The sequence below is a fragment of the Rhododendron vialii genome, chromosome 4a (genome assembly GCF_030253575.1).
Source record: "Rhododendron vialii isolate Sample 1 chromosome 4a, ASM3025357v1".
Lineage (NCBI taxonomy): Eukaryota > Viridiplantae > Streptophyta > Magnoliopsida > Ericales > Ericaceae > Rhododendron > Rhododendron vialii.
Window position 1 is genome coordinate 4,324,248 of NC_080560.1, and position 24,483 is coordinate 4,348,730.

The 24,483-nt window shown below is 38.0% G+C and overlaps 1 protein-coding gene and 1 long non-coding RNA gene across 2 annotated transcripts in view; one reads left to right on the top strand and one right to left on the bottom strand.

Moving 5' to 3' along the window:
* LOC131323563 (protein ACCELERATED CELL DEATH 6-like) overlaps positions 1-23,900 on the top strand; it is a 43,117-nt gene extending 19,217 nt beyond the window's left edge. The window contains exons 4-6 of the mRNA XM_058355416.1: positions 1,338-1,535; positions 15,244-15,296; positions 23,038-23,900. Coding sequence (XP_058211399.1) covers positions 1,338-1,535; positions 15,244-15,296; positions 23,038-23,517 — 731 coding nt within the window. The 3' untranslated portion in view covers positions 23,518-23,900. The remainder of the gene's footprint in view (positions 1-1,337; positions 1,536-15,243; positions 15,297-23,037) is intronic.
* On the bottom strand, positions 8,169-11,510 carry LOC131323440 (uncharacterized). Its single transcript, XR_009199185.1, has 3 exons — positions 10,961-11,510; positions 10,788-10,863; positions 8,169-8,256 (listed from the first exon to the last, which is right to left on the bottom strand). It is a non-coding gene; the product is annotated as an uncharacterized LOC131323440 (long non-coding RNA).
* Positions 23,901-24,483: the final 583 nt, after the last annotated feature.

The window sequence follows — 24,483 nt, forward strand, 5'->3', positions numbered from 1 at the left end:
CGCCCCCTAAGTGTGTTACTACCGTGCATGTTCTTCTGGTGTGTACCATATAGCGCGCTCGACCAAACTCTCAAGATCAGAAGATTTAGTACTTCCTCCGTTTTTATTGTTTTGTCCCTCGTTTTAATTTAACCGGACAAAAAATTAATTATAACTTTTAATTGATAATACTAAAATATGCAATATGGATCGTGTTTGATAAATCTCAATGACCTCTTTTAAATGATATTTTTAAAATCACCTAAAAGATATAATCAGTTGAAAAGCGACACAGAACCCCCAAAAGGGATAAAAGAAATTGGAACGGAGGGAGTATTTGAATTCTTCACTAACAGTAACAGGGGAATGCCCACACCACATTATGGCCAATTCTGATACCATAATCTCGAACTACCCATACATATCTTACATGTAATTCAATTTTAGAAAAGAATTCTACTACCTAGGTTCGCCCCGCCCACACATAATTATATGGTTGTGTTTGAATAATCTTGGAATATTTGAGGAGATAATTGGTCAATGAGAGGAAAACTATGAATTGAACTAGGGTATGTTATGCTATGAGCTAGGATCGAAATCCACACACACAAATACCCGATCACATAAAGAGCCCACCCTTTAGTACTTTTGTGTTCTCCTTATACTATTAAAATACTATGGGGTCGGTTCCCGTGACACAAAATTTGACACAAGGTTTGCAAGAGATCCATTTTGGAGTCTCATGCAAATGATTGGAGCCGTTTAATTTGTTTAAAACATATTTTTATGTGTTTGTGTAAAAAATCAACTAATTTGAATATCGTTAAGTGCTTGATCGGGTTCATTCAATTGATTCCTGTCAAATTTTACATGTTCATAAAACTCAATGAACCGACCAAACATCTACCGATACCGGCCGGAATGAGTTGATTTTCTATGAAAACTATTAAAAACATATTTTAAACAAAATTGAACCGCTCCAGTTATTTTTGTGTCAAAATTGGTGTTAACTTTCGTACGAGAGGTACCGGCTCCAAATAATATACTGTATATCCCTCTAATTTCTCATGCGGCTTCTTGCAGTCAAAATTATTTCTATTCTAATAAGACAAAACCCGGATCTGATGAGACAAAGAGATGACCACGGAAAGGCAGCCATTCATTATCCAGTAGAAGCAAATTATTGGGTTTTGGTTCATCAAATGTTCAAGGCCGACGCTTCGATTGCCCTCTTTCCCGATAATTAGTGACGGTCACACCCCTCTCCTTGGAGCAGCTAGCGAGCAGCGGGCGTAGGTATTTTTGTCGGGATATACTCAAGATATGTCCAGAGTCAATCGAGGCGCGCAATCGTAAAGGTCAACATGCACTTCATCTTTGCAAATTCCGGCATGCTTGTTTTCTGATAAGGATTCCAGAAATATTGGAGCTTCTTAATGTAGGCGATGAAGAAGGAAACACGCCTTTGCATCTGGCAATAAAAGAAAATGACTATGAAAAGGCAATGTTATTATCTTCTTCGGCTTCAATTGAGTTGGGGGCTGTTAACAAAGAAGGTCTTGCAGCCTTAGACCTTTGCTGCCAGACAGATGAGAAGAATTCATAAAAAAAGGTACCTTGTTTGAATTACTTCGTGACTCTGAATATTGCAAGGCCTGCTGTTTTGCAACAGTGCGCAGGCCCCTACCCAAGTAAGGGCGGACCGAGTTTCCGTCCAGTTTTGATAAGGTTCAGTCCCCTCCAATTTTCAATACTTTTGGGTTTATTCTGAATTCAAAAACATTACAAACATCGTTCATTTTATGGAATTTGTCGAGAAGAATATCCGTGCCAAAAGTTAATTTGATAGGACTTAGTTTGCCATATGAAAAGGTCGCATTTGTGAGAGAAAAAAAGAATTAAAGCCACACTAGTTTGAAACTTCAACAATCTTTTCATTTTTTTTTTGGACAAATAATTAGGACATGGATCCTCTCCCATCCATTTGGACGATCCAATTTTTGTTGTTTGTTGATTCTTCTTCTTCTTGTTTTTTTTTTTTTGGGTTCGCTTTGATGATTTAGCATATTCCTTTCTAGAATTGATCTTGAACATAGGTCATGTCGAAAATTACATTAATCGGATACCGCTAGATATGATTTCGGAACACATTTATATTGAAAAAAAATGATATCGTAATGATAAATTGAAACCCATTTAATCAATTCATGTTAGTATAAATGCACTTTGAAAGTATATTAACCGATATCCAATCAACTTAACTTTTGATATGGTTAATGTTTGGGACAAGCTTCAACAGGTGAACAAATTGGATCATTATAGCTTGCCTAGATAAGGCCCACATAAAGCAAAATTGGATCATGAATCTGAGAGGATCCATATGATCATTTTTGGGTTATCCCTTAGTAAGTGTCAATTTCGTAAAGTTAATGGATAAAAATTGATATATATTTTTATTTTACCCCAAGAAGTAGATTTTATTTTGAAAATTAGTGAATAAAAGTATAATGCTAATGTCTCTATAAAAGGCAATTAGGAAAAGTGAGGTAAAAATTGATGTGAAATGTGTAATGATGATATCTCTTAATTAATAAGTTGGAGTTACGAAACTGAAGACTTAAAAAAAGAAGGAATGAAATAGGATATAGTCACTGGCAGACCCACCTTGTGAACACTTTTGCTAAATAATTATTTTATAACCACACACACTTTACACACACAATCACATCTTTTGGTGGTTTCCACACATACTTGACAAGTTGTGTGTGTGGACCCCAATGTGAATGTAAGTGAATTTATGCAAATGTTTGTAGTTGTAGAATTATTGTTTTTTGAAACATTGGCTTCATCGTTGAATGGTGCGGTTATTCTAGTTTTGGGCGTTGATTACAGAGACTGATGTGGCTTCATCTAGCAACACGCGGAGGCGCGGAGCCCCACGTGGCCGACGCCAAATTGAGTACAAGGTTCCTGTTAGAGAAGGGGTTGTAGATTATAAACCACTTATTAATACCATCGCTCTGGTAGCTACACTAATTGCCACTGTCACTCGCCGCTGCATTTACAATGCCAGGTGCATACGACACCAGTTCCGACAATTTGGGTGCTGCGAATCTTGTAAAGAATGCCGCACTTAAGGCGTTCATTGTGTCGGATACCATTGCTATGTCCGGCTCCGTCACTGCGGTGTTAACACTTGCGCTTTCAGTAAATCGTGGACGAGAATTACAAAGGAGAATTTGCATAATGAGTCGGGTATTGGTCGGCTTGGCGATGCGTGGAACTCTGGTGGCTTTTATGTGCGGTATATTTGTAGTAATAGCACCAAAGGCCTTATGGGTTGCCATCTTTGTTTGTATCATTTGTGGCATAGCTTCTGTTGCAGTAGAGCTCTCCGTTCCAATTCTTTTCTCTTCAACCATTATTGCCCTTATTCGATACCACAAGCAGCAACGGCGCTAGGCGATAAGACAAATCAAACAGCTCAGATTAGAGAATGTTCATCATGAGTAATAGAAAGAGGGATGGTCCCCGCAGAGACGGAACCAGCCTTGGGCGTAAGGCCTCCCCCCATTTGAAAAGCCCTAGAATTATCTAGTGTATTTTCCATACATGGTGAGCCCCTCCCCCTCAACAAAGAAAAGAAAAGGTGAAGTTAATACCCACAACTCCTGGGCCTAAACTCCACAAGGCTTCTATCGATCAGAATTAAAAAAAAAAAAAAAAAACTTCACAAGGCTTGGTTATATTGATCGAGAAGGAATTGTTGCGGAAATTAGTTCCAACTGAGATGATTTTGGAGATCTGAGGGAGTGTCGCATTCCATTATGCTACAAGGTTGAGGTAACGCATTGAAAAACTTTTTATTTTTTCACCTTTTAGTTGTATTTGGTTTGTTTTAAGAGCACTTAGATATATATCGTGTTGTGTATTAAGTATTATTTAGACACATTTGTTTGCGATTCTTGAATCTTGAACTTTCAAATTCTCATTGCTCATGTTGTGACCCGCTTATATATGATCCTAGTTCCGTCCCTGTTCCCCCACCTATTAGGTCTGTGATATAGATCTGAGAGCTTGTGTGTGAGTGTATGATGATTTTGAGCAGTTTAATAAAGTTTGTTTGAGGAATTTTGGATGTGCAATCTCAATTCTCTCCCATCCAACAACTAGGTGGTACCCGTGGCATGGTTAATTACACATATCCACTGCATGTGAATGATGTGATCGATCCTTAGGGAAACTCAGTGACGTATTTTAGTTAATTTTGCCGATGTCTGGATTAAGGTACCCGTACGATGAAACGACTAAAATTGCAGCAGCAGCAACAGATTGGCAATGCAAAATGCTTAGTCTCATTTGAATGCATTTGAGTTCTTCATGATATAGGCATTTGTTTTTCAGTAGAAGCTTTCTGTAACTTTTCAAGTGGATGATAGTTCCTCTGCATTTGCACATTTTGTCGACGAATCAATGAGTACTAGCAATACCAGAATGAGCTTTCCATTGTAATCAAACACGACCTATTTTAGTTAGTTTTTTACCTCTTTTTTTTAGTCCGACTACTCAAGTGGATGATTAGCAGAATAATGTCCATTGAAAGATATTGGATGAACTAGATTATTAGAGGCTAATTAGTACTTTTGCCGCAAAAACTGTGAAAGGGTGACGTTTAAATAAAACCTTTTGCATAGAATGATTATAAAGATTTTTTACTTTAATTTGTTTTTTTTATACTTGTAATATTGCTCTTTGAAGTTTATTTTATCTTCTTAAGTATTTTATTGATGAACATAGAGGACTCTATTTAAAAGTACGCTTCAGGTCCCCAAAATCTCAAAGAAGCCAAATGTGTCGTATAAATGTGTCACTATAGCATGCATGTTCTTCCAATGCGTACCATATATATCAAACTCGTAAACTTCCAGATCGAATCTGAAAAGTGTATAAATTCTTCACCTTGTTCGGTGGCTTGTAAAATTTACTACTTCAATGTCTTTCTACCAAAAAAGCCATGAGAGGAACTTGTAAGTGCCGGTGCCATGCACCAAAGATTTGTACTACTGAAAATGTTTCTGAGGTTAGTTTTTAGTCAAAGTGCCGCAGAGATGCAAAAGATGTGCAGCCAAATATAGGATCCTAAACCCATATGCTTGATCCTCATTGATAAGGCAATTCGCCATATTACGGCCAATGCTAATACATGCTTTAATTGGCCCTTACTAGTAAACTTTGGAATTGGTCTTTCAGAACTAATTGATGTGTGTGTAAGTTGATTCGAGCATCTGAGTATCCATAAATCCTGGGTTCTGAATGCAATTTTACGTGCAGTTTTTTTTTTTTTGATTATGTAGCTTGTATTACATCCTTCACTCTTTACGTGGTAGAAATGGGTATGAGCCGCAGATATACCAAGTTGTGCAATTGGGTAACATGTAAAAATCTTTGGGATTTGTTGTCTGCGTTCTTTCTTGATTTTTCTTCGCGCCTTATGTGCTGTGGTTTGTCCGATTGTCCAACGCTTCAGTGCTTGTAAAATTGTCACAGCCATGTCTTTCGAGCAAAAAAGCCATTAGAGGAACTACTAAGTGCCAGTGCCACCAAAGATTGGTCCCAGGGTGTGTGTTTGCTCTTTGTCAAAGGGGTATTTAAATTCCAAAAGGCAAAATGGCCAACTGGGATTTCCATTTGCATCTCCTTCTCAGTACTTATCTTCATTTTGTTGTCCAGTTTGCATCATTGACAGTTACAGACTTGACATTAATTGGGTCACAAAATACAAAACAGTTTGAAGACACAGCCCCCACCTGTTTGTTAGTATATTGCTAGGTTACCATATTTTGATGTTTATAACAGTGCTGAAGAGGTGTTTCTGAGTTTAGTTGTCAGTCAAAGTGCCAGAGAGATGCAAATGATGTGTAGTTGTACCAAATGGTAGCTAAGAGTTTCCTTCACTGATGGGGTAATGCCCTAGCCTCGCATTATAGCCAATTCTGATACAATGTCTTGAATCAAAATAAACCACATAACTATGGTACATGTAATTCTATAGAAGAAAAGAATTCAACGCTGTCATCTGATATAACATTTTCCCACTAGTTTCTTAATTAGTGGGAAAATGTTTATAATCCAAATTCCAAATCACACAGGTTTCTTTTTGGAGGATTTAAATACTTCCCTAAAAAATGTTGGCAAGGTTGATTCTTGGACACACTCAGGGGTTGTCCCAGTGGTTTGGGCGGATACTCAGGCTTTGGGCATACTCTGCAAGATTTGAGGTTCGATTTCCCATCGTGCGAGTACCCTAAAGTAAGTAGGAGGTTGTGACTGGTGTGGCCGTGCTAACTCTCCCTGAAGTTTGGGTTGCATGAAAGAGTTGGGATTAGTTAAGGTATGCGCAAGTTGACCTCAACACCTAATTACTGAGGGCCGGGAAAAAATAAAAGAAAAGAGAGTTGACTGAAAACCCGTCAACACTGAACATGATAAATCTCGGGCTTCACGCATTGCATGAGGTTAAAACCTTCAAGCCTCGATCCGTTTCGGTGATAAGATGAAAATGAATGGTTCAAGAGATGTTGAAAATCGAAATCACGAAGAACGACTTCCGTGATCGAGAAGAAAAAGTGGTTTTCACAAAGGGCTTATGTAATTTTTTATTTTTTTATTTTGAACGGCACACAGGGCTTATGTACGTAGTTAGTGAAATTGACGCAAAATCTCCCGAGCACACCTTTCTTCTCTCCTGAGAAACCCTAAAGAAAAAGAAAAAGCAAAAGCGCAGCTGCACATAGCTTTGTGCTTGCTTAACTTGCGTTAGGAACCGAATATTTTAATACTCTTCTTCAATTGTCACGTCTCTCCTTTCTCGGGAAAGAGAAAAACTTTTTAACAGGGCCTCCTGAAAATAAAGTTTACGGCGGCCAATCTTAACCGTTCAAAAATGTTTTGGATGATCCAAATTAAAGACAAATTATTAACAGTAAGACTATTTCTTTCCGACTTACCGTTAATAATTTATTTTTAATTTGAATCGTCCAAAAGTAAGCTGAAGATTGAAAGGATAAAGCAAAAGACAGACTCCAAACTCAGGAACTAAAAGACTGAAGTAACCTTACTGACTCACCCAATATACCACAACTTAGCGGAAAATCACAAGGTAAGGCCAAAAAGGCAAGGGCCGCGTCAAAATTTCTTCGGAATCAATCAAGCAAGCCATCCAGTGCTACAAGGGTGGCAAAGCCGCTCTTTTAAGTACTACTACCTCATACGGAACTGCGTTTCACAACCCCTAGAGAGAGGCAGAGACAGAGTGAGGGGAGCTAGGATGGATCAGAAACACTACAAGGCAGCAAAGGAGGGGAATGTGAGTTGTCTGTCGGAAGTGGCCATGAACAACGGCCATGGTATTTTTCTCCAGAGGACGCAACACGGCAACAACAACATTGTTCGCATAGCAGCAAGAGCCGGACGAGATACCTTCGTTGCGGAAGCTCTCCAGCGCTTCCCTTTTCTTTCTGACCAAGTGAACTCAAAAGGTGACACCCCTCTCCTTGTCGCAGCTAGGTTTGGTCACTTCAAAGTGGTGAAAACACTCGCCAAGACTGCTACGGAGAATGAAACAAACTCGAGTGGTAGCCAGGGTCGAAAAGATGTGGAAGAAGGGCAAGTTGATCATGATCAATTAGATGTGCTAATTCCCTCCCGTTGGCGGATGACAAATTTGGATCATGCTACAGTTACTACAGCTCTACATGAGGCTCTAAGAAATGGACACCAGGATGTGGCACGGTATTTATTAGGATTAAAACCCGAAATGGTAACCTTCGATAGTCTTTCTGGAGAGAGCCCACTTTTTTTGGCTGCCGAATCTCATTGCGAGTTATTTATGTCGGATATTTTACTATCAAAACGGCCATATAGCACAAAAGGCCCCGACGGATTGAATGCGTTGCATGCTTCACGACATTGTTGTGGTATGTATATAGCCTTAAGTTCCTCTCAATGTAACGCACAAAACGAATTATACTTCCATTTTTCCCCTTTAATAACTACTACTACTACTGCTACTGCTGCTGCAGCTTGCTGCCACTGCTCCTGCTACTGCCTACTGCCTACCGCCGCTGCTGCTGCCGCTGCTGCTGCTCCTGCTGCGCCTGCCTACTGCCACTGCCACTGCCACTGCCCACTGCGCACAAACCTAAAGATGGGATTTCAAGTGATAAAGGGTAAGACCTTTGACCCCTATTGTTCTCATAATAGTCTTTGGTGTTGCCTCTGCAATTCTGCTTCGCTTACTCCGATGATAATGTGGAATAATACCCCAAGCGTAGGGTTTAACTCGTCGATTGAAGCATAATAAACCGGAAATCCGGGATCGTACCCAAGGGAATAATTATATGGCTTGGTCGGATTTGTAGATGGAAGTACGGGCTTTCGGCTTTTAGACAGCCAACTTTGTTTTACTTTAACTGGTGGAAATAAAAGGGCTAAATTAAAAAATGAATTAACTAGAGAAAAGATAGGCTAGGTCTAGGAATTATTAACACCCGAGACTCAAGTTAAATTACACTCTTCACCCAACTACTCAATTTAAGATATTTGGTTAAAATTCTCAAATCAGAAGATAAAATGATTTGAGAACCAAGCTAGCTCTAGAGTTCATTTGGCAAATACCTCGAGCGACAGAGCTCTAAGCATTATGTGTGGTGGGTAGGCGATGCTCCCACCTACACATGATCAAAGAGGTTAAAACCTCGGTGATTTGACAAACAAACCCGAACCCCACATCAATTTTCAAATCAAAGTTTAAAGCTTTATTGGGTGCAAAATGTAATTTTTGCCCGAGCCATGAGGTGCTAATCACCCCATGACCTAACCCTTGAAACTACTCACCCATATCTAGAGAGATAAGAGCAAGTGAAAAACTACTTAGCATAATTGAATTAACAAGACTAGAAGAAAATTAGAGATTAAGATAGATCGGGAGAAAATAAACAACTTTAATTAATGCAACAATAACAAAAAGTAACAACTAAAGGCAGAAATTGAAATATTCAAAACTGAAAAATGAAGAACACTCAAGAACAATTTGAATCTAGATCTAAATCTAAAATTAGGTAAGCAAATCTAATTATACTTTTTTACAAATCAATGAAATAAGCTTTTATACTTCTAAGATCCGCGCCTGGAATATTCTCTAGATGCTCTGAAAATTCGCCCTTAAGCCCTTCGGCATCGATGGCAACGGCCTTAGAGTGCTTCACTAAGGGGCTCGGCATCGATGTAAAGCATTTCATCCCATCGATGCCGAACTCAATAAGAGACTGGACCACTAAGGGGATCGGCATCGATGTAACAAATGGCATCCCATCGATGCCGAGCTCAATAGCTCAGAATTCTGCCTTGGCTATCCTTCATCTTGCTCGGGCAATGACAGGTTCTGCTCGGGCAAATCATCTTCTACCTTGGCCATCCAGCTTCTGCTCGGGCAATGACATGCCTTATGCCTCGAAAACTCCCTTGTTTGGCGATTCACCTATAAAATAGAAATGGAACACTCTACACGCAAACAACGTTAATAATAACTAATTAATACTTTAAGTTAAACTAAAACTAAGCACTAGCGCACCCTACATTACATTCTCGGGTGCTTATCAAATTCACGTTAATGCAAGATTAAGAAACTTAGCTCTCTTAAACATAACTCAGTTTATGAAAACCATTAATATAACAATACGTAAACTTTCACTATGCAATATTGAGCTAAAGAAAAATGATCTATCGACCAAGGTACAGTATCTTTGAAGGTTCTAAACGCAAATCAAGTTGAGTTGAGTTATATGACTACAGGGCTGTCCGGAAAGTGCTGGCATCAAATCAACTACACGTGACTGCAGTTCAGAATATTGGCACAGCTTATTGCTCAAGAATTGGTGATGAGATCAGTAAGATATTTAAAAGAAGACCCTATCTTTCATGCAATAACTAACTGAAACATGTAAACCCACCAAGTTTTCATTTAGATTTTGTAGGTATGCTTGCAATATACCATTGGTCTTGCGTAGTTAACATCTCCAACTGTTAGCCCCAGAGCAACAGGATTTCTCCCCTAAAGGTGTTGGCGCCATGGGGATACAAATTTTCCTTTGGGCAATTGAGTTTGTTACAATTTCCTTAGCAACTTAATGGGGTATAACCACTGCCTCTTTTGGAAGAAAATGAGGGTCAAATAAGAACAGTTGGGTCACCAATCCAATGTTCTTGAATCTTAAATCATTTCAGGTTGCATTATTTGAGGCAAAGTACCCGGCGTACAAGTTCTAAGTGGAACAATCAGTTTGAATACAGATTCAAACCTGCATTTTTTTTATTCTGTAGCAACAAAAACAACCACCAATTTGGAGAAACAAACTGTTACTACAATGACTTCCCATGTTGGGAAGTGGGAAGCAATATCCTAATTTGCTTGGCTTATTTTCTTTTGGGAATACAATTGAGCCAATACTATTCACTACCCATCAGCTCACATGTCTTTGTTGTGGAACCATCACTGGAACCCTTGAATTGAGCATGTGACTTGAGAGTGACATAGAAACAACAATAATCCAAACAAAGAAATCAAATGTGCTGAGTAGCGAAGTCAGGTTTGGACTCAATTGTATTCCCAAACGACAAAAGACAAACAAATTAGGAAATTACTTTCTGGGAGGTGCTAATACTAGCTTATTAGTCTCTCCAAATTGAATTTGCAGAACTGCTTAGTGAGGGAAATGCCGAATACGAAGGAGATAGAGAAAGAGACTTACAGAGATGGACTGGCGAGAGGCGATTCGAGCACTAGGGAAATTCTCTCTGCGCGAGAATGCAAAGTACCAAATTAGTCTGCAAAATCAAAACAATGAACCCTAAATCGACACAAAATCAACACATTCGTAAAGGTACAGAAAGAGGTACATAGCAATAAGAGAGAGAGGCGTACAGGCAGGGCCAGAGACTCGCCGAAAATGAAGGTCGTCGAGTAGTCGTGGCGAACCCAGTGGTCGTGGAAGATGACGGCTGAGCAAAATTAAAAATTCATAACCTTTGATAAGCAAATAAGAGAGAATATTAAACCCCTAGTTTGTATTTGGGCAAAAATCAAGGAAAAAATCAAAGTGAACCTCGTTAGGGCTTCTCCGTTCGACGACTTTTTGCTTTCAACTGGTGCAATAGGTCATGGCGATTTGCTTCTTTCTGGGGAGGAACGAGGGATCGAGCAGAAAAAGGGTTTCGTACATTTAAACCGAGTGTTAGCTAGATCGCATAACAAGAGAGGAGAAAGAACAAATCATGGAAGAACTTACGATTGAAAGTTGAAACCCTTGCTCATGAAAGAAGAACTCGCGATTGAACTCGTGACTGAACGCTTGATCTATATATCCAGCAGAAGCCGAAACCAATTCGCAAGAAAAGAGAGGGAGATCTGTGTGACAAGGATTCGGTGAAAATTTTGAGTTCGCGTGTGTTTTTAAGGCGGCAGAGTGGAGAGAGATTCCTGCCCTAAATTGGAATTTGGATGGAACACTATAATATAATTAATGAAACGCTATTGTTTCACTTCCGGCTTTCTCCGTGTCATACAACAGCAGCAACGCTCTTGTTGCCACCACTACCATAGCATTAATAAAAAAACGCTATAAAATAATGCTATTAAAACCTCTATTTGTTGTAGTGTGCCCACTGCTCCTGCTGCGCCTGCCTACTGCCACTGCCCACTGCCCACTGCGACACTGCTGCTACTGCTACTGCTACTGCCACTGCCCACTGCGACACTGCTGCTGCTGCTGCCTACTGCTGCTGCTGCTGCCTACTGCCCACTGCCCACTACGACACTGCTGCTGCCTGCTACTGCTCCTACTGCTGCTCCTGCTGCTCCTACTACTACTACTACTACTACTGCTGCTGCTGCTGCTGCTCCTCCTACTGCTGCTGCTACTCCTACTGCTGCTGCTGCTGCTGCTACTGCTACTGCCTACTGCCTACTGCCTACTGCCTACTGCCTACTGCCTACTGCCACTGCCCACTGCGACACTGCTGCTACTGCTACTGCCTACTGCCACAGCCCACTGCGACACTGCTGCTGCTACTGCTATTGCTACTGCTACTGCCCACTGCGACACTGCTGCTGCTGCTGCTGCTCCTACTGCTGCTCCTACTCAAGAACTACTACTACTACTACTCAAGAACTACTACTACTCAAGAACTACTTCTACTACTCAAGAATGAATAAACCAGGCCTTTGGTTGAATATATCCAATTATTAAGGTGGTGTTTGAATAATCTTAGATTAGGGGAGGTAATTGGTGATCAATGAGAAGACAAAATTACGAAGTGAACAATATGTTGTGCTAGGAGTTAGGATCGAAAACAACCACACAATCACACAAAGACGAGGATTTATGTTGTTTCCCGAGATGGAATACAATCCAAGAGGATGTAGATTCATATGTTGGAGGATTACACAATCGCTCAACCTTATATATATAACCACTATCCTCTTTCTATTGTTGCCTCACACCTCTTATGATGAGAACCAAAACAAGAGGATTGGGCGAATTAGTATACTATTCAGCATTCATCATCACGCTTGGGAGGATTAGGCGAATTTTCTCCATTTTTTCGATTTGTTGGAAAAATGGAAGTTTCGTTCTATCATTTTGTGAGCTTGAATCATGTTAACAAAAGTCATTTAAAGACAGATGAGAATTGCAAAAACCAAGGTTATTAAGTGAGGACGCAAGTGCTCTCGCTGTCACTAAACACAGACCAGGGCTACGACTCAGGATTCGTGAGCCTGCAACCTGTGGTCTGGGCTGGGTACGCTCGTTTGTATTTCATATGGGCTTTGGGCTCAAAATCCCTAAAACACAAAGTTGGGGTTGACTTAGGCTTAATTACCTGATTGGGCCCGAGCTGGGATATTTATAGATAATTAGCTGGTTTGGAGCCTTTGCTTCAAGGTTCGGATACAACCCAAAAACCATCTTTTCCTTCTCTTTTAAGATTCTTCATTTTTTTGGCTCCGTTCCAGAACGATAAATAAGTACTTATTTTCTAAGAAGACAATTTCAAGCTTAAAAATCATGTGCTTATGTAAATAATTTTTCTATCACTATGTATCTTGTTTAATAGATCTCATTGAGATCTTTAATATGGTGCAAAAAAAATTGAAAAATTATTTTTCATTTATATTGTTTTTGAGTTTGAAAATATGAAATAAGTACTTATTTTTTAAGAAAGTGTTCTGAAACGGGGCCTTACAGTTGTCTTAGCTAGAATTCTCTTCTTCTTTTTTTGGTAAGAGGAGTACATACACAGTCAAGTTCCTCTAGACAAAGTGCTCATCAAAAAAAAAAATTTCCTCAATCTAGACAGTTAATTTTGTGCCACTGCCACGGTTTTGAAATTGTTGTATCTTGGGTAACGGATGCTGGAAAAAATCTTGAGCACTCCTATGAGGCGGCGAATCTGTTTTAAGTAAATTGTGTAAAACACAGGACTTGGTTTGATATTTTCAATTTTGTTTAATTTTATTCCAGTTTATTATTATGATTTCTTCCCAGAACTGTTTCATTCAATATTGCGAGTGACAGCTTCTTCAAATAGAGCACGAACAAGGATTAATACTCGTCTGATACTCCCAAATACATATCCCAAAAGTATCCCCAACATCAAAACTAATATTGTGCATCTTCGGATACTCCAGATCACGTATTAAAACTAGAATTGTAGCACTTCTTGCATAGTGTTAGAGTAAAATTGTTAGGAATCAAGAAAAGTAAAGTATTTGGATAGTTTAATTACTACTTTACTTGGTCTTTATGTATAGTGTATTGACTATCATTATCGTGTCATATGTGTAGTTTACTTAAGTTTTGGATTTTAATTAAACAAACAATTAACCAAGTAAACATGAAAACAACATAAGAAAATACAATAGTTTATCACCATTCTTGTCATTTTTTATTTTTTTTGTACACCATGTTTTAAGGGGAGAGAACTTGAATAAAGTAAGAGAGAATATGGACATTTAGAGAAGACAGTAATAATTTGTTTGTTTAATGTGTGAATAATGACTCAATACATTTGTTGAAGCCTTTAGTTGGGCTGATGGCACTTCATTTTCATGTGTTGGCTAGTTAAAATAGCTAACAATGCACATCTGTTAAGACTTAAGTATGTTGTACATGTTCTTTTAACTCCTAAGATAATGTGCAACTAAATGCTTTTAGATTAGTTGGCATCACCCACCGCCTTCCTTAGTGAAGGCTTGGGTTCGAGCCTCATGAGGGACAGTTGGTTGGGGTTTAGAGTTATGGACCAGTCTCTAAACCCCTTGGGAATGTATTGGATTTATTAATTTATTAATTTTTGAAAAAATTAAAATTCGCCAACCAAATTTATTCTTGGTTGGCAAATAAACTAATATTGCTAACCAAATTATTTAGTCGGGTAATATATTTGAGTTTCTTAATTTGGGAAAAATTAAAATTTGCCGACCAAATTTATTTGGTTGGCAAAAGAACAAATATTCCCAACCAAATTATTTAGTAGGGGAATGTACTTAATTTATTGATTTTTTAAATTGGGAAAAATCAATATTCGCCAACCAAATTTATTTTTTTTAGTCAACAAATATAGTCGGCGTTATATAAAATTACCGACCAAATAATATTTCGTTGGTAATTGGTCAACAAATTGCGGCCAATTTTGTTTAGTCGGGAATTTTAGTTGACAATTGTGTAATTTCTTGTAGTGGATCTTCAATAAAATAATAGAAGAACATACACACACACAATCAATTGAAAATCAACAGTTATTTCTCCTCTCAATTAATTAACTTTCTTAATTCCCTTGGTAATTAAGAAACTTCAACGACCAATGAACTCTTGGTCCGAACACAACTTGTAAAGTTGCCACTAGAATGCAATGACATTTTCTTCCCCTTAAGTACTAGTATTTCTTTTCTCCTTCTATTGTAAGTGAATCCATCTAATTTCTCACGCGGTTTCTCGCAGACACAATTATTTCTGAACTAATAAAACAAAATCTGGATCTCATGAGAAAATTGGATAACCTCGGGAAGGCAGCTATTCACCATGCAGTAGAGGTAGATTATTGGGTTTTGCTTGATCGAATGTTGAAGGCCGACCCTTCGATTGCCCTCTTTCCCGATGTTAACTTTTTCGGCTTCAATAGACTTGGGGGCTGTTAACAAAGAAGGTCTTACAGCCTTAGACCTTTGCGAGTCAGATTGGAAGCATATAAACCTAAGGGTACCCTTTTTTAATTATTTAATGATTTTTAATAGGGAAGTGCTACAATACACACCCCTTATTTGGATGTGTATCATATGCACCCTTATTAAAATACACCAAAATGTTATGAATCCCAAAATGTTACGAATCTATTGCTAAAAAGTTACGAATCATATTGTTGAAAAGTTACGAATTTTTAGTATAAAAGTTACGATTCGAAATAAAATGTTATGAATGACCGATCCTACAAGTAATTTTTTATGAGGTGGCACAATATGAACCACACAATAGGTGCATATGGTACACACCTTAAAGGGGTGTGTATTGAAGACTTTCTCTTTTTTTAATATTACCAGGTGTGTTTTTTGGGGGCACGGATCCTCTGTCCCAATGTTTTGAAAACCGAATCAGTGAGCAAATTGGAAAAACGAATATGCTACTGGTATAGCAATCTGTGCACAGATTGTGCACAAATTTTTTGGTGGGGCCCACCACGGGTCCCACACAAATGATCCGAGCCGTTCATTAAATGTAAAACCTTTTTTTAAGAGTTCTTGTAAAAAATCAGCTCAATCCAATACCTATAAGTGCTTGATCTAATTATCTAACTTTTCATTAACCGAAAATCTGAATGAAAATTTAGATGGTTGGATCGAGTACTTATATGTATTAGATTGAGCTAATTTTCTATAGGGACTCTTGAAAAAATATTTTACATTTAATGAACGGTTCGAATCATTTGTGTGGGACCCGTGGTGGGCCCCACCAAAAAATCTGTGCACAGATTGCTGTACCAGTAGCATTACTCTTGGAAAAAGGACCGGATTGATGAGTCACTTGTTCAACCACGGTCGAATCGAATCGAAATCGAACTAGGATGTCATAACATTATAAAGATATACTAATAAGTAATTAAAATAAGCATATATAAAAGAAGAAAATAAATAGGCATCTTATTTAGAAGACTTATTTAGGTGTATATCCTAGGGGATTTGAATACTAATATTCTCAATAAATTAGATGAATGACCCATTTTTCCCTTATTAACTCTCTCTCTCTCTCTCTCTCTCTCTCTCTCTCATATGTACTCCCTTCTCAAAATGAATATCCATTTTAAAAAGTTAACATAAAAAGTTGTGCAACATTACTCTTTCATCATTTTTTTCCTATATTAAGTGTCATGTCAAGCATAAAGTAAGGGCAAATTGAGAAAATCAATTCCAATTATATTTTTCATTATTCTACCCATAAAAACTCACTCCTCAAAAAGGGACAAGCAAATTGGGATGGAGGGAGTAATTCTCTCATTAAATATATTGCAACTATTTCGCTCAATTTTTTTTATCTTTCATTTTTTACGCCCTCGTTATTATCTTACTAACCAACTTTCCAAAAAAGATCAATTCCGAAATAATCCATGTTTTCATAAATTATTTTGACAAAATTACCATGAAATCTATTTCAGAACATAGTAGATATTCAAATTGACCATGTTTCTAATGCTCAAATTCATCATGTTCACCATGATTATTTTCTGCAAATTCTTGCTTGACCGATTTCCTAGTCCTAAATTAATGGGTTGCCCCAAGCGTAGGGCGGAGATCGACGCAGCATAATATCCGGTAAGTCCGGAGTCGAATCCACAGAGACGGTGATGTGTGCTGACTAAAAATTCGGGTTGTAGAATTAAAATTAGCTCTTAGGTAGCTACCCCTTGTTGTTTTGTTTGAGATTAACTAAAACTTAAGAAAAATAACTTTTCTTTTCAAATAATTAAAAAGAGGTACAGTCGTAGGGTTCATAGCACTCGTAACCAGTCCAGATCAACCTGCTCAATTTGGTATTCTTAAAAATGTTCAATTTTGGATTGAAAAGATACCCCGCAAGATGCGAAACCTTAGGGTCGCCGTATACCCATGCGCAGCGGAGAATGGGTTTTGGACCCCCATTCCCCCGTTCACAAGGGCTCCGACAATGCCCAGATTCGTCCGCGGGAAGTATTTTTCCAATCTTAAATCATTTTTACATTGTTTGATAAAAAGAGCAGTACCCGAACTGATCACAGCGTGCTAATCACCCCGCGACCCTACCTATATCACTACTCACTAATCATTATGTGATAAACAAAAGAAACCCTAAATTGAAACATGATTCTATTACGCAAGATGAAAAATAAACAAAAAAATAACAATTAATTAAATACCAATGAATAACTTTAATAAAGAACAGAAATCAATACGAGTTACCGGTGTGCGGAGATCTAAACAAAACTTAAAAGAGAAAAACAAAGCTTCGAAGAAATCAATACTGTAAAATAAAGGTCGGAGTGTGTACTGAAAATACAGTGGGAGAAATTGCAGCCCTGTTCTTTCTTTAACCCTCGATCGCTGCTTGTGTTTTTCTCTGACAACCCTCCGTTCTCCCTTCTCGCAGCTCTCTGTCCTCCCTTTTATATTTTTTTCCGCTGACAGCCGCCCCCTTTTTTTTTCAAAAGCTGCTGCCGACCGTTTTTTTTCAAAAACTGCTGCCGATTAGTTTTTTCCAAAAGCTAAAGCTGCTTTTGACTTTTTTTTTTCTTTTCTATCCACGGGCTGCCGACAGGGAGCCCTAAAGTCAATTGGTTGGTAAAGTGTTTATATAGAAATTGAAAACCTTAATCACACAAAGGCCCTTGAACTTCAGGAAATAATAAATGAACCATCCGATTTTGGATCATTTCGCATTTTAACCCCAAACTTCTTTAAAATCTTCTTTTTATTCAAAGTCTCGGACAACGGGCTCGAACAACCTATAAACAACAAAAGAACAAAATAAAAATCAATTAACAAAAATAAATGACTAACAAATGTAGTTTGGAGGGCCAAAATATGTATATTTTGGCACTTATCACACCCCCCAACTTACACTTTGCTAGTCCCGAGCAAAGAAAATAAAATGCAACTAAAGAAAACAAATTAAAACTGATAGTTCTTTTAAACCCCCAGGCGGCCCCGGTAGGACGAGTGAAGTCTCGTGAGGATTTTCAGCAGTGATTACCCACAAAACACATTGAACCTTTTTACATGTAATCCAAAACTTGTCATACAACTCATTGATCCATCAAGTAAAGAATGTGCAGCTACCACAAAGATAAAGAATGCACAAATAGTTCCAAACACTATCAAGTCAAGAAATAAACCATGGCACCTAGGATTAGCATGTGTGTGTGACATAGGCCTCAACCAAAAGTGTTCAATAACTAACCGCTCTCTCCGGACCGAGTCTCGACTTCAATCCTCACTGTGTCTTGCACTCACAAATAAAATCACTCCAAACAAGGTGCATAGTATGAACTCTCAAGTGTGCGGTTAGAAGCTATATATATGAAATCAAAACACTCGCACACTATGACACGAAAAGAACGCTTTGTATGGTGAACACACAGTCTCATGAATAGAATACCAAGTATTGAAACTCTCTTTCACACCCATCAATCCACTTTCCATCACCCCTAGGATCAAATAGGACTTTAATTTTGGTTGTAACGTTGGGTAATTGAAAGTGTGTAAAGGCTAGGGTAAAACATTACATGTCTGAGAATAGGCAAACAACTTGGGGCTAATTTAACAATGTATGCCCATTTTCTCACTTTTTTCAACACCATCTTATCTCCCCTTCTAACCTTTTAACATTTTTCAGCAATAAAAGTATGATTCCTCCTTTTCATCTATATCGGCGCCCTTTCTATTTTTCTCTTTCTTTTGTTTTTTTTTTCTATTTTGTTTTCTTTTTTTTTAAGGGGCACCACCAATTCAAGTACAAAAAGTTCACAATCTATCCAAAAATTACACATTTATACTTTTGCCTTTCTCCAAACAAAATATGGAAAGTGGAGCTAACCAAGAAAAATCTAAATATATAAGGCTCAAAGTGGCTTGCAAGGGATAAATGTGAAAACAAAGGAACGAACTGGCCCAAATATCAAGAAAATGCCTATAATCCTCTCCAAGGGGTGTAACATCCATGTGACAAACCAAAACCCAAGGGATATTGTTATGCATTCAAGTTCCAATACTCAACAATCAAGAATAATGAGACCACAGCAAATAGATTATTTTCATGACAAACTAAGAGTTAAAGTGACACCACTCCAATAAAAGATAGGGCCCAAAAGCTCACTAGGGCATAAGTCTCCACTAATCTAGCCATCAAGATTGGTTAAGTCACAATTCACAAGTGGTCAAGGCCCAAATAAACGTGACATGCAATAGTGCTATACAAAAGTGCCATGATCAACTTCTTAAGACAAGCTAGCAAGTAAAACTACCAAGCCAAAAAAAAAAAAAAATATCACTATGGTAGGCAACACACCTCAACTCAATTATTCAACAAGTAATCACAACAAGTGCCAAATCACATGCGAAAAGGAAAATTTTCAATTATTATTTTTTTTTTTTTGAATTTTTAAGAATTAGAAGAGTGAAAAACTTACCAAAGTAATCCATCCCCCCAACTTAAACCATTCGATGTCCTCATTGAATACAAAAGAATAAAAATATAGGATATGGAAGAAAAAGAAGGAAAAGGTATCACCTCGGAACGGAGAACTACGCAAGAAATAATATAGTGGGAAGAAGACCCCCCCAACTTGAACAAAGCATCCTGCAATGTTAGTCCTCACAAAAAAATAATAATAATAATAAAATAAAAGTAACTAATCTAAGAAAGAGAAAAGAAAAGAAAAAAAACTATACAAAAAAGTTAATGACATTCAGTACTCCCATCACGTGAAATCCAATCATTCATCACACTACGAAGAGCAATCAAAATCAACATCTCAACCCACTTCAAGCACTCCATTAAAAATTGTATGCGACCATGCCACAAAACCAAATACTTAGAATATCTTAATGGCCTTAGCCGCATTTGAAATTTAAATTCCACTAATTGCATATTTCGAACTAAATTAACTTTCAAGTTGTTGATGAGTGTCAGAAAAAATGAATGGTAAACCATATTAAAATTATCAACACCAAGAAAGTCAATTTGTTCTAACGTGATAATCTCTTGCAATAGTGGATGCTCAACAGGAGTGATGACATCAATATCTATGGCTGGGGGTATTTGATCATCAAGAACAAGTGGATTTTGCACAATTATTGGCAATGACTCCTCAGGAGTCGCATCATGAAAATCCATCTCAAGTGTACTAGAATGTTGTTGCACTTCAGGTGAACTAACTATTTCGTTAGTTCCAAGTGACTCTGTTGTTTCATCTTTCAATACACAAGAACTAATCACTTCAAAATTTTCAACTTGATTGCAAGAAAGAGAATCAGCTAATTGATCAAAATAAGGTGGCTCTATTTCCTCTTTTTCCCTCCCATCAAAACTGGTATCCTCAGAACTTTCAGTCAACTCACAAAATTGGAGCTTTTGGGTTAATTCATCTAAGAAATCCCAAGCGTCTTCAGGGGTTTTATCAAGAAATTCGTCAGTGGACCTAAAATCCACCTCGCATGACTTAAGGTTTAAACCGCGGCAAAAAATAACCAGAAGACTGCCAAGCTCACAATTAAACGACCAAGAGAATACAACAAATTTAAATCGCTCCCAACACTGTGACAAAGACTCATCATCATGTTGAGAGAAATCTGATAGTTCTTGTAAAAGCATGTGAGTCTCATATGAGGGATTGAAATGATTGAAAAATTGTATTACAATCTCACCCCATGTCAATCTTGGACTCAAACAATTAAACCAATCTAAAGCACTATCACGCAAAGATGCTGGGAATACATGTAAAAGAGCCACTTCATCGTTAGCAAAAACCTCCTCAAGTTTATGAACATGCGAAAAATGATTTTCTGATGCAAAACCATAAAATATAGGCAGTGACACTGAATAACCAAATTGGTTTGCATAACCTCCATACCTCCCCGCAAAATGGGCCATTTTTTTTTTTTGCTTTTCAACAATTTTAAAAAAAATAAAGAACTAAAAAGAAAACAAATAAAAAAATAACTACCCGAATTCTTAACACACGTAACCGTCCCCGGCAACGGCGCCAAAAATGCTTGACCGATTTCCTAGTCCTAAATTAATGGGTTGCCCCAAGCGTAGGGCGGAGATCGACGCAGCATAATATCCGGTAAGACCGGAGTCGAATCCACAAAGACGGTGATGTGTGCTTACTAAAAACTCGGGTTGTTATAATTTAAACGGGCTCTTAGGTAGCCACCCTTTGACGATTGATTTGAGATTAAACTAAACCTATGAAATTGATTGTACTTTTTAGATAACTAAAAGAAAGGTACGGTCGTAGGGTTCATAGCACTTATAACTAGTCCGGATTAACCTGCTCTGTTTGGAGTTTTTCAAAACGTTTAATTTTAGATTGAAAAAGATACCCCGCAAGATGCGAGACCTTAGGGTCGTCGTTTACCCATGCGCAGCGAAGAATGAGTTTTGGACCCCCATTCCCCCGTTCACATGGGCTCCGACAATGCCCTGGTTCGTCCACGGGAAGTATTTTTCAATCTAAAATCGTTTTCTTTATTATTTGAAATTAAGAGCAGTGTCCGAACTGGTCACAGCGTGCTAATCACCCCGCGACCCTACCTATATCACTACTCACTAATCATTATGTGATAAACAAAAGAAACCCTAAATTGAAACATGATTCTATTACGCAAGATGAAAAATAAACAAAAAAATAACAATTAATTAAATACCAATGAATAACTTTAATAAAGAACAGAAATCAATACGAGTTACCGGTGTGCGGAGATCTAAACAAAACTTAAAAGAGAAAAACAAAGCTTCGAAGAAATCAATACTGTAAAATAAAGGTCGGAGTGTGTACTGAAAATACAGTGGGAGAAATTGCAGCCCTGTTCTTTCTTTAACCCTCGATCGCTGCTTGTGTTTTTCTCTGACAACCCTCCGTTCTCCCTTCTCGCAGCTCTCTGTCCTCCCTTTTATATTTTTTTCCGCTGACAGCCGCCCCCTTTTTTTTTCAAAAGCTGCTGCCGACCGTTTTTTTTCAAAAACTGCTGCCGATTAGTTTTTTCCAAAAGCTAAAGCTGCTTTTGACTTTTTTTTTTCTTTTCTATCCACGGGCTGCCGACAGGGAGCCCTAAAGTCAATTGGTTGGTAAAGTGTTTATATAGAAATTGAAAACCTTAATCACACAAAGGCCCTTGAACTTCAGGAAATAATAAATGAACCATCCGATTTTGGATCATTTCGCATTTTAACCCCAAACTTCTTTAAAATCTTCTTTTTATTCAAAGTCTCGGACAACGGGCTCGAACAACCTATAAACAACAAAAGAACAAAATAAAAATCAATTAACAAAAATAAATGACTAACAAATGTAGTTTGGAGGGCCAAAATATGTATATTTTGGCACTTATCAATTCTCTTGCACGTACCGAAATCGACCATGCTTATCATGAGATATTCAAATTGAACATATTTTTTATAAATTATTTTCTGCAAAATTATCATGAAAGATATTGTCAAAACATGGAGGATATATCAAATCGATAATGTTTTTTTATGAATTACTTCCGTGAAATCACCATGAAAAAAGAAAGAAAGAAACAAATATGATGATGGTTTGAATCATTAAGTCAATCAAAAGAAAACTCTTCCAACCTAACCCTAACACTCTAACTAATAATCACGACAATTAAACATAGGTCTGTTTTGACAAATATCAGCATGACTTGGCTTCATCGGTGTGGTTATTTATCTTCAATGTTGAATATTCCAGAGACTGATGTGGTTTCGTCTAAGGAGACACGGAGCCTCACGTGGCCGACACCCAAATGTGCACAAGGTTCCTCATGGACGACCGCGCATCACCATCCGTTCTCGAGATGAAGATATGAAACCATATATTAATACCCTCGCTTTGATAGCTGCACTCATTGCCACTCTCACTTTTGCCGCTGCATTTACAATGCCTGGTGGGTACAACCCCAGTCCCGACAATTTGGGAGTTGCAACTCTCGCAAAGAAGGCCGCGCTTAAGGCGTTTGTTTTATTGGATACCTTGGCAATGGGCTGCTCCATCCTTGCGTTGTTCTTGGTTTTAAGGGCAATGCATGTTGAACAAGATGTAACATTCTCATTGACCAACACCAGTACAATTTTGCTTCTTATCGCGTTTTATGCAACTTTGGTGGCTTTTATTAGCGGTATATTTGCAGTAATAGCCCCTAATGCCTTATGGGTGGCCATCATAGTATGAATCGTGTGTTCAGTGGCTCCTTTCTATTTATCGCCTGCAAGAGTTGAGAGATTTTCATTTCTTACCTTGTTTATGTAAAGCATCCTTATTAAAGACTTCCGACGATCTAGACAGAACAGAGCGTGGATGAGGAATAAAAAGAGGGAGCAAGATTATATTCGATCACTAATCCAAAGAGGATCACCAGTTACTACTTATCGTGTAAGTAACACTAACATCGTAGCTGGCTAGCTAGTGTTAGAAAATAACCTAGACTGAGGGTAACTGGTGGTGTAGGCCAAGGTATGCTTATTTGTGGGGGATAATTAATGAGTTTGATTACGGAGTTAGAAGTTGGATAATTGAGTTGTAATGTGGTTGAGTTGCTTTATGATTTGTGTATGTATCTGATTCTATGTATTTGTATGCATGTTATTGTGTGAAGGTGAGAGAGAGAGGGGGGAACCCCATATGGGATTCTCCCCACCCAGTCATCCTGTGATTGAGATTTGAGAGCTTGTGTGTGTTTCAGTGTTGTATGATTTTGAATAGTGTAATTGAAGTCAGATTGAGTAATTTTGTATGCGCAATTTCAATTCTCTTCCATCCAACAGCTAGGTGGCATGGTTAATTAATTGCACATTTCCTCTGCATGTGATCCTTTTGCATACCTTACATTGTTGTACATTTGTCACGTCCCAACTCCAATACGGGTCACGTGATCGGCCGGTGACGGAATCACCAAGGCCTCCAACACTTTTTCCATTCAGAGCACACTAAATAACATAAAAAGAAAAACAGCGGAAGCGACTATTCATACAACTCCAGAGTGTCTATACAACATAGCTAAGCTTAATTTACAATATCACTTGTCTCAAGACTACACAACATTCCTGCTCCTTTTTACAGACGTGCTATTTACAAGAGCTAACCCAAAAAAAACGCATCCAGCCCTCAACTTGCTATCTACAATAACCTGGAAAATTA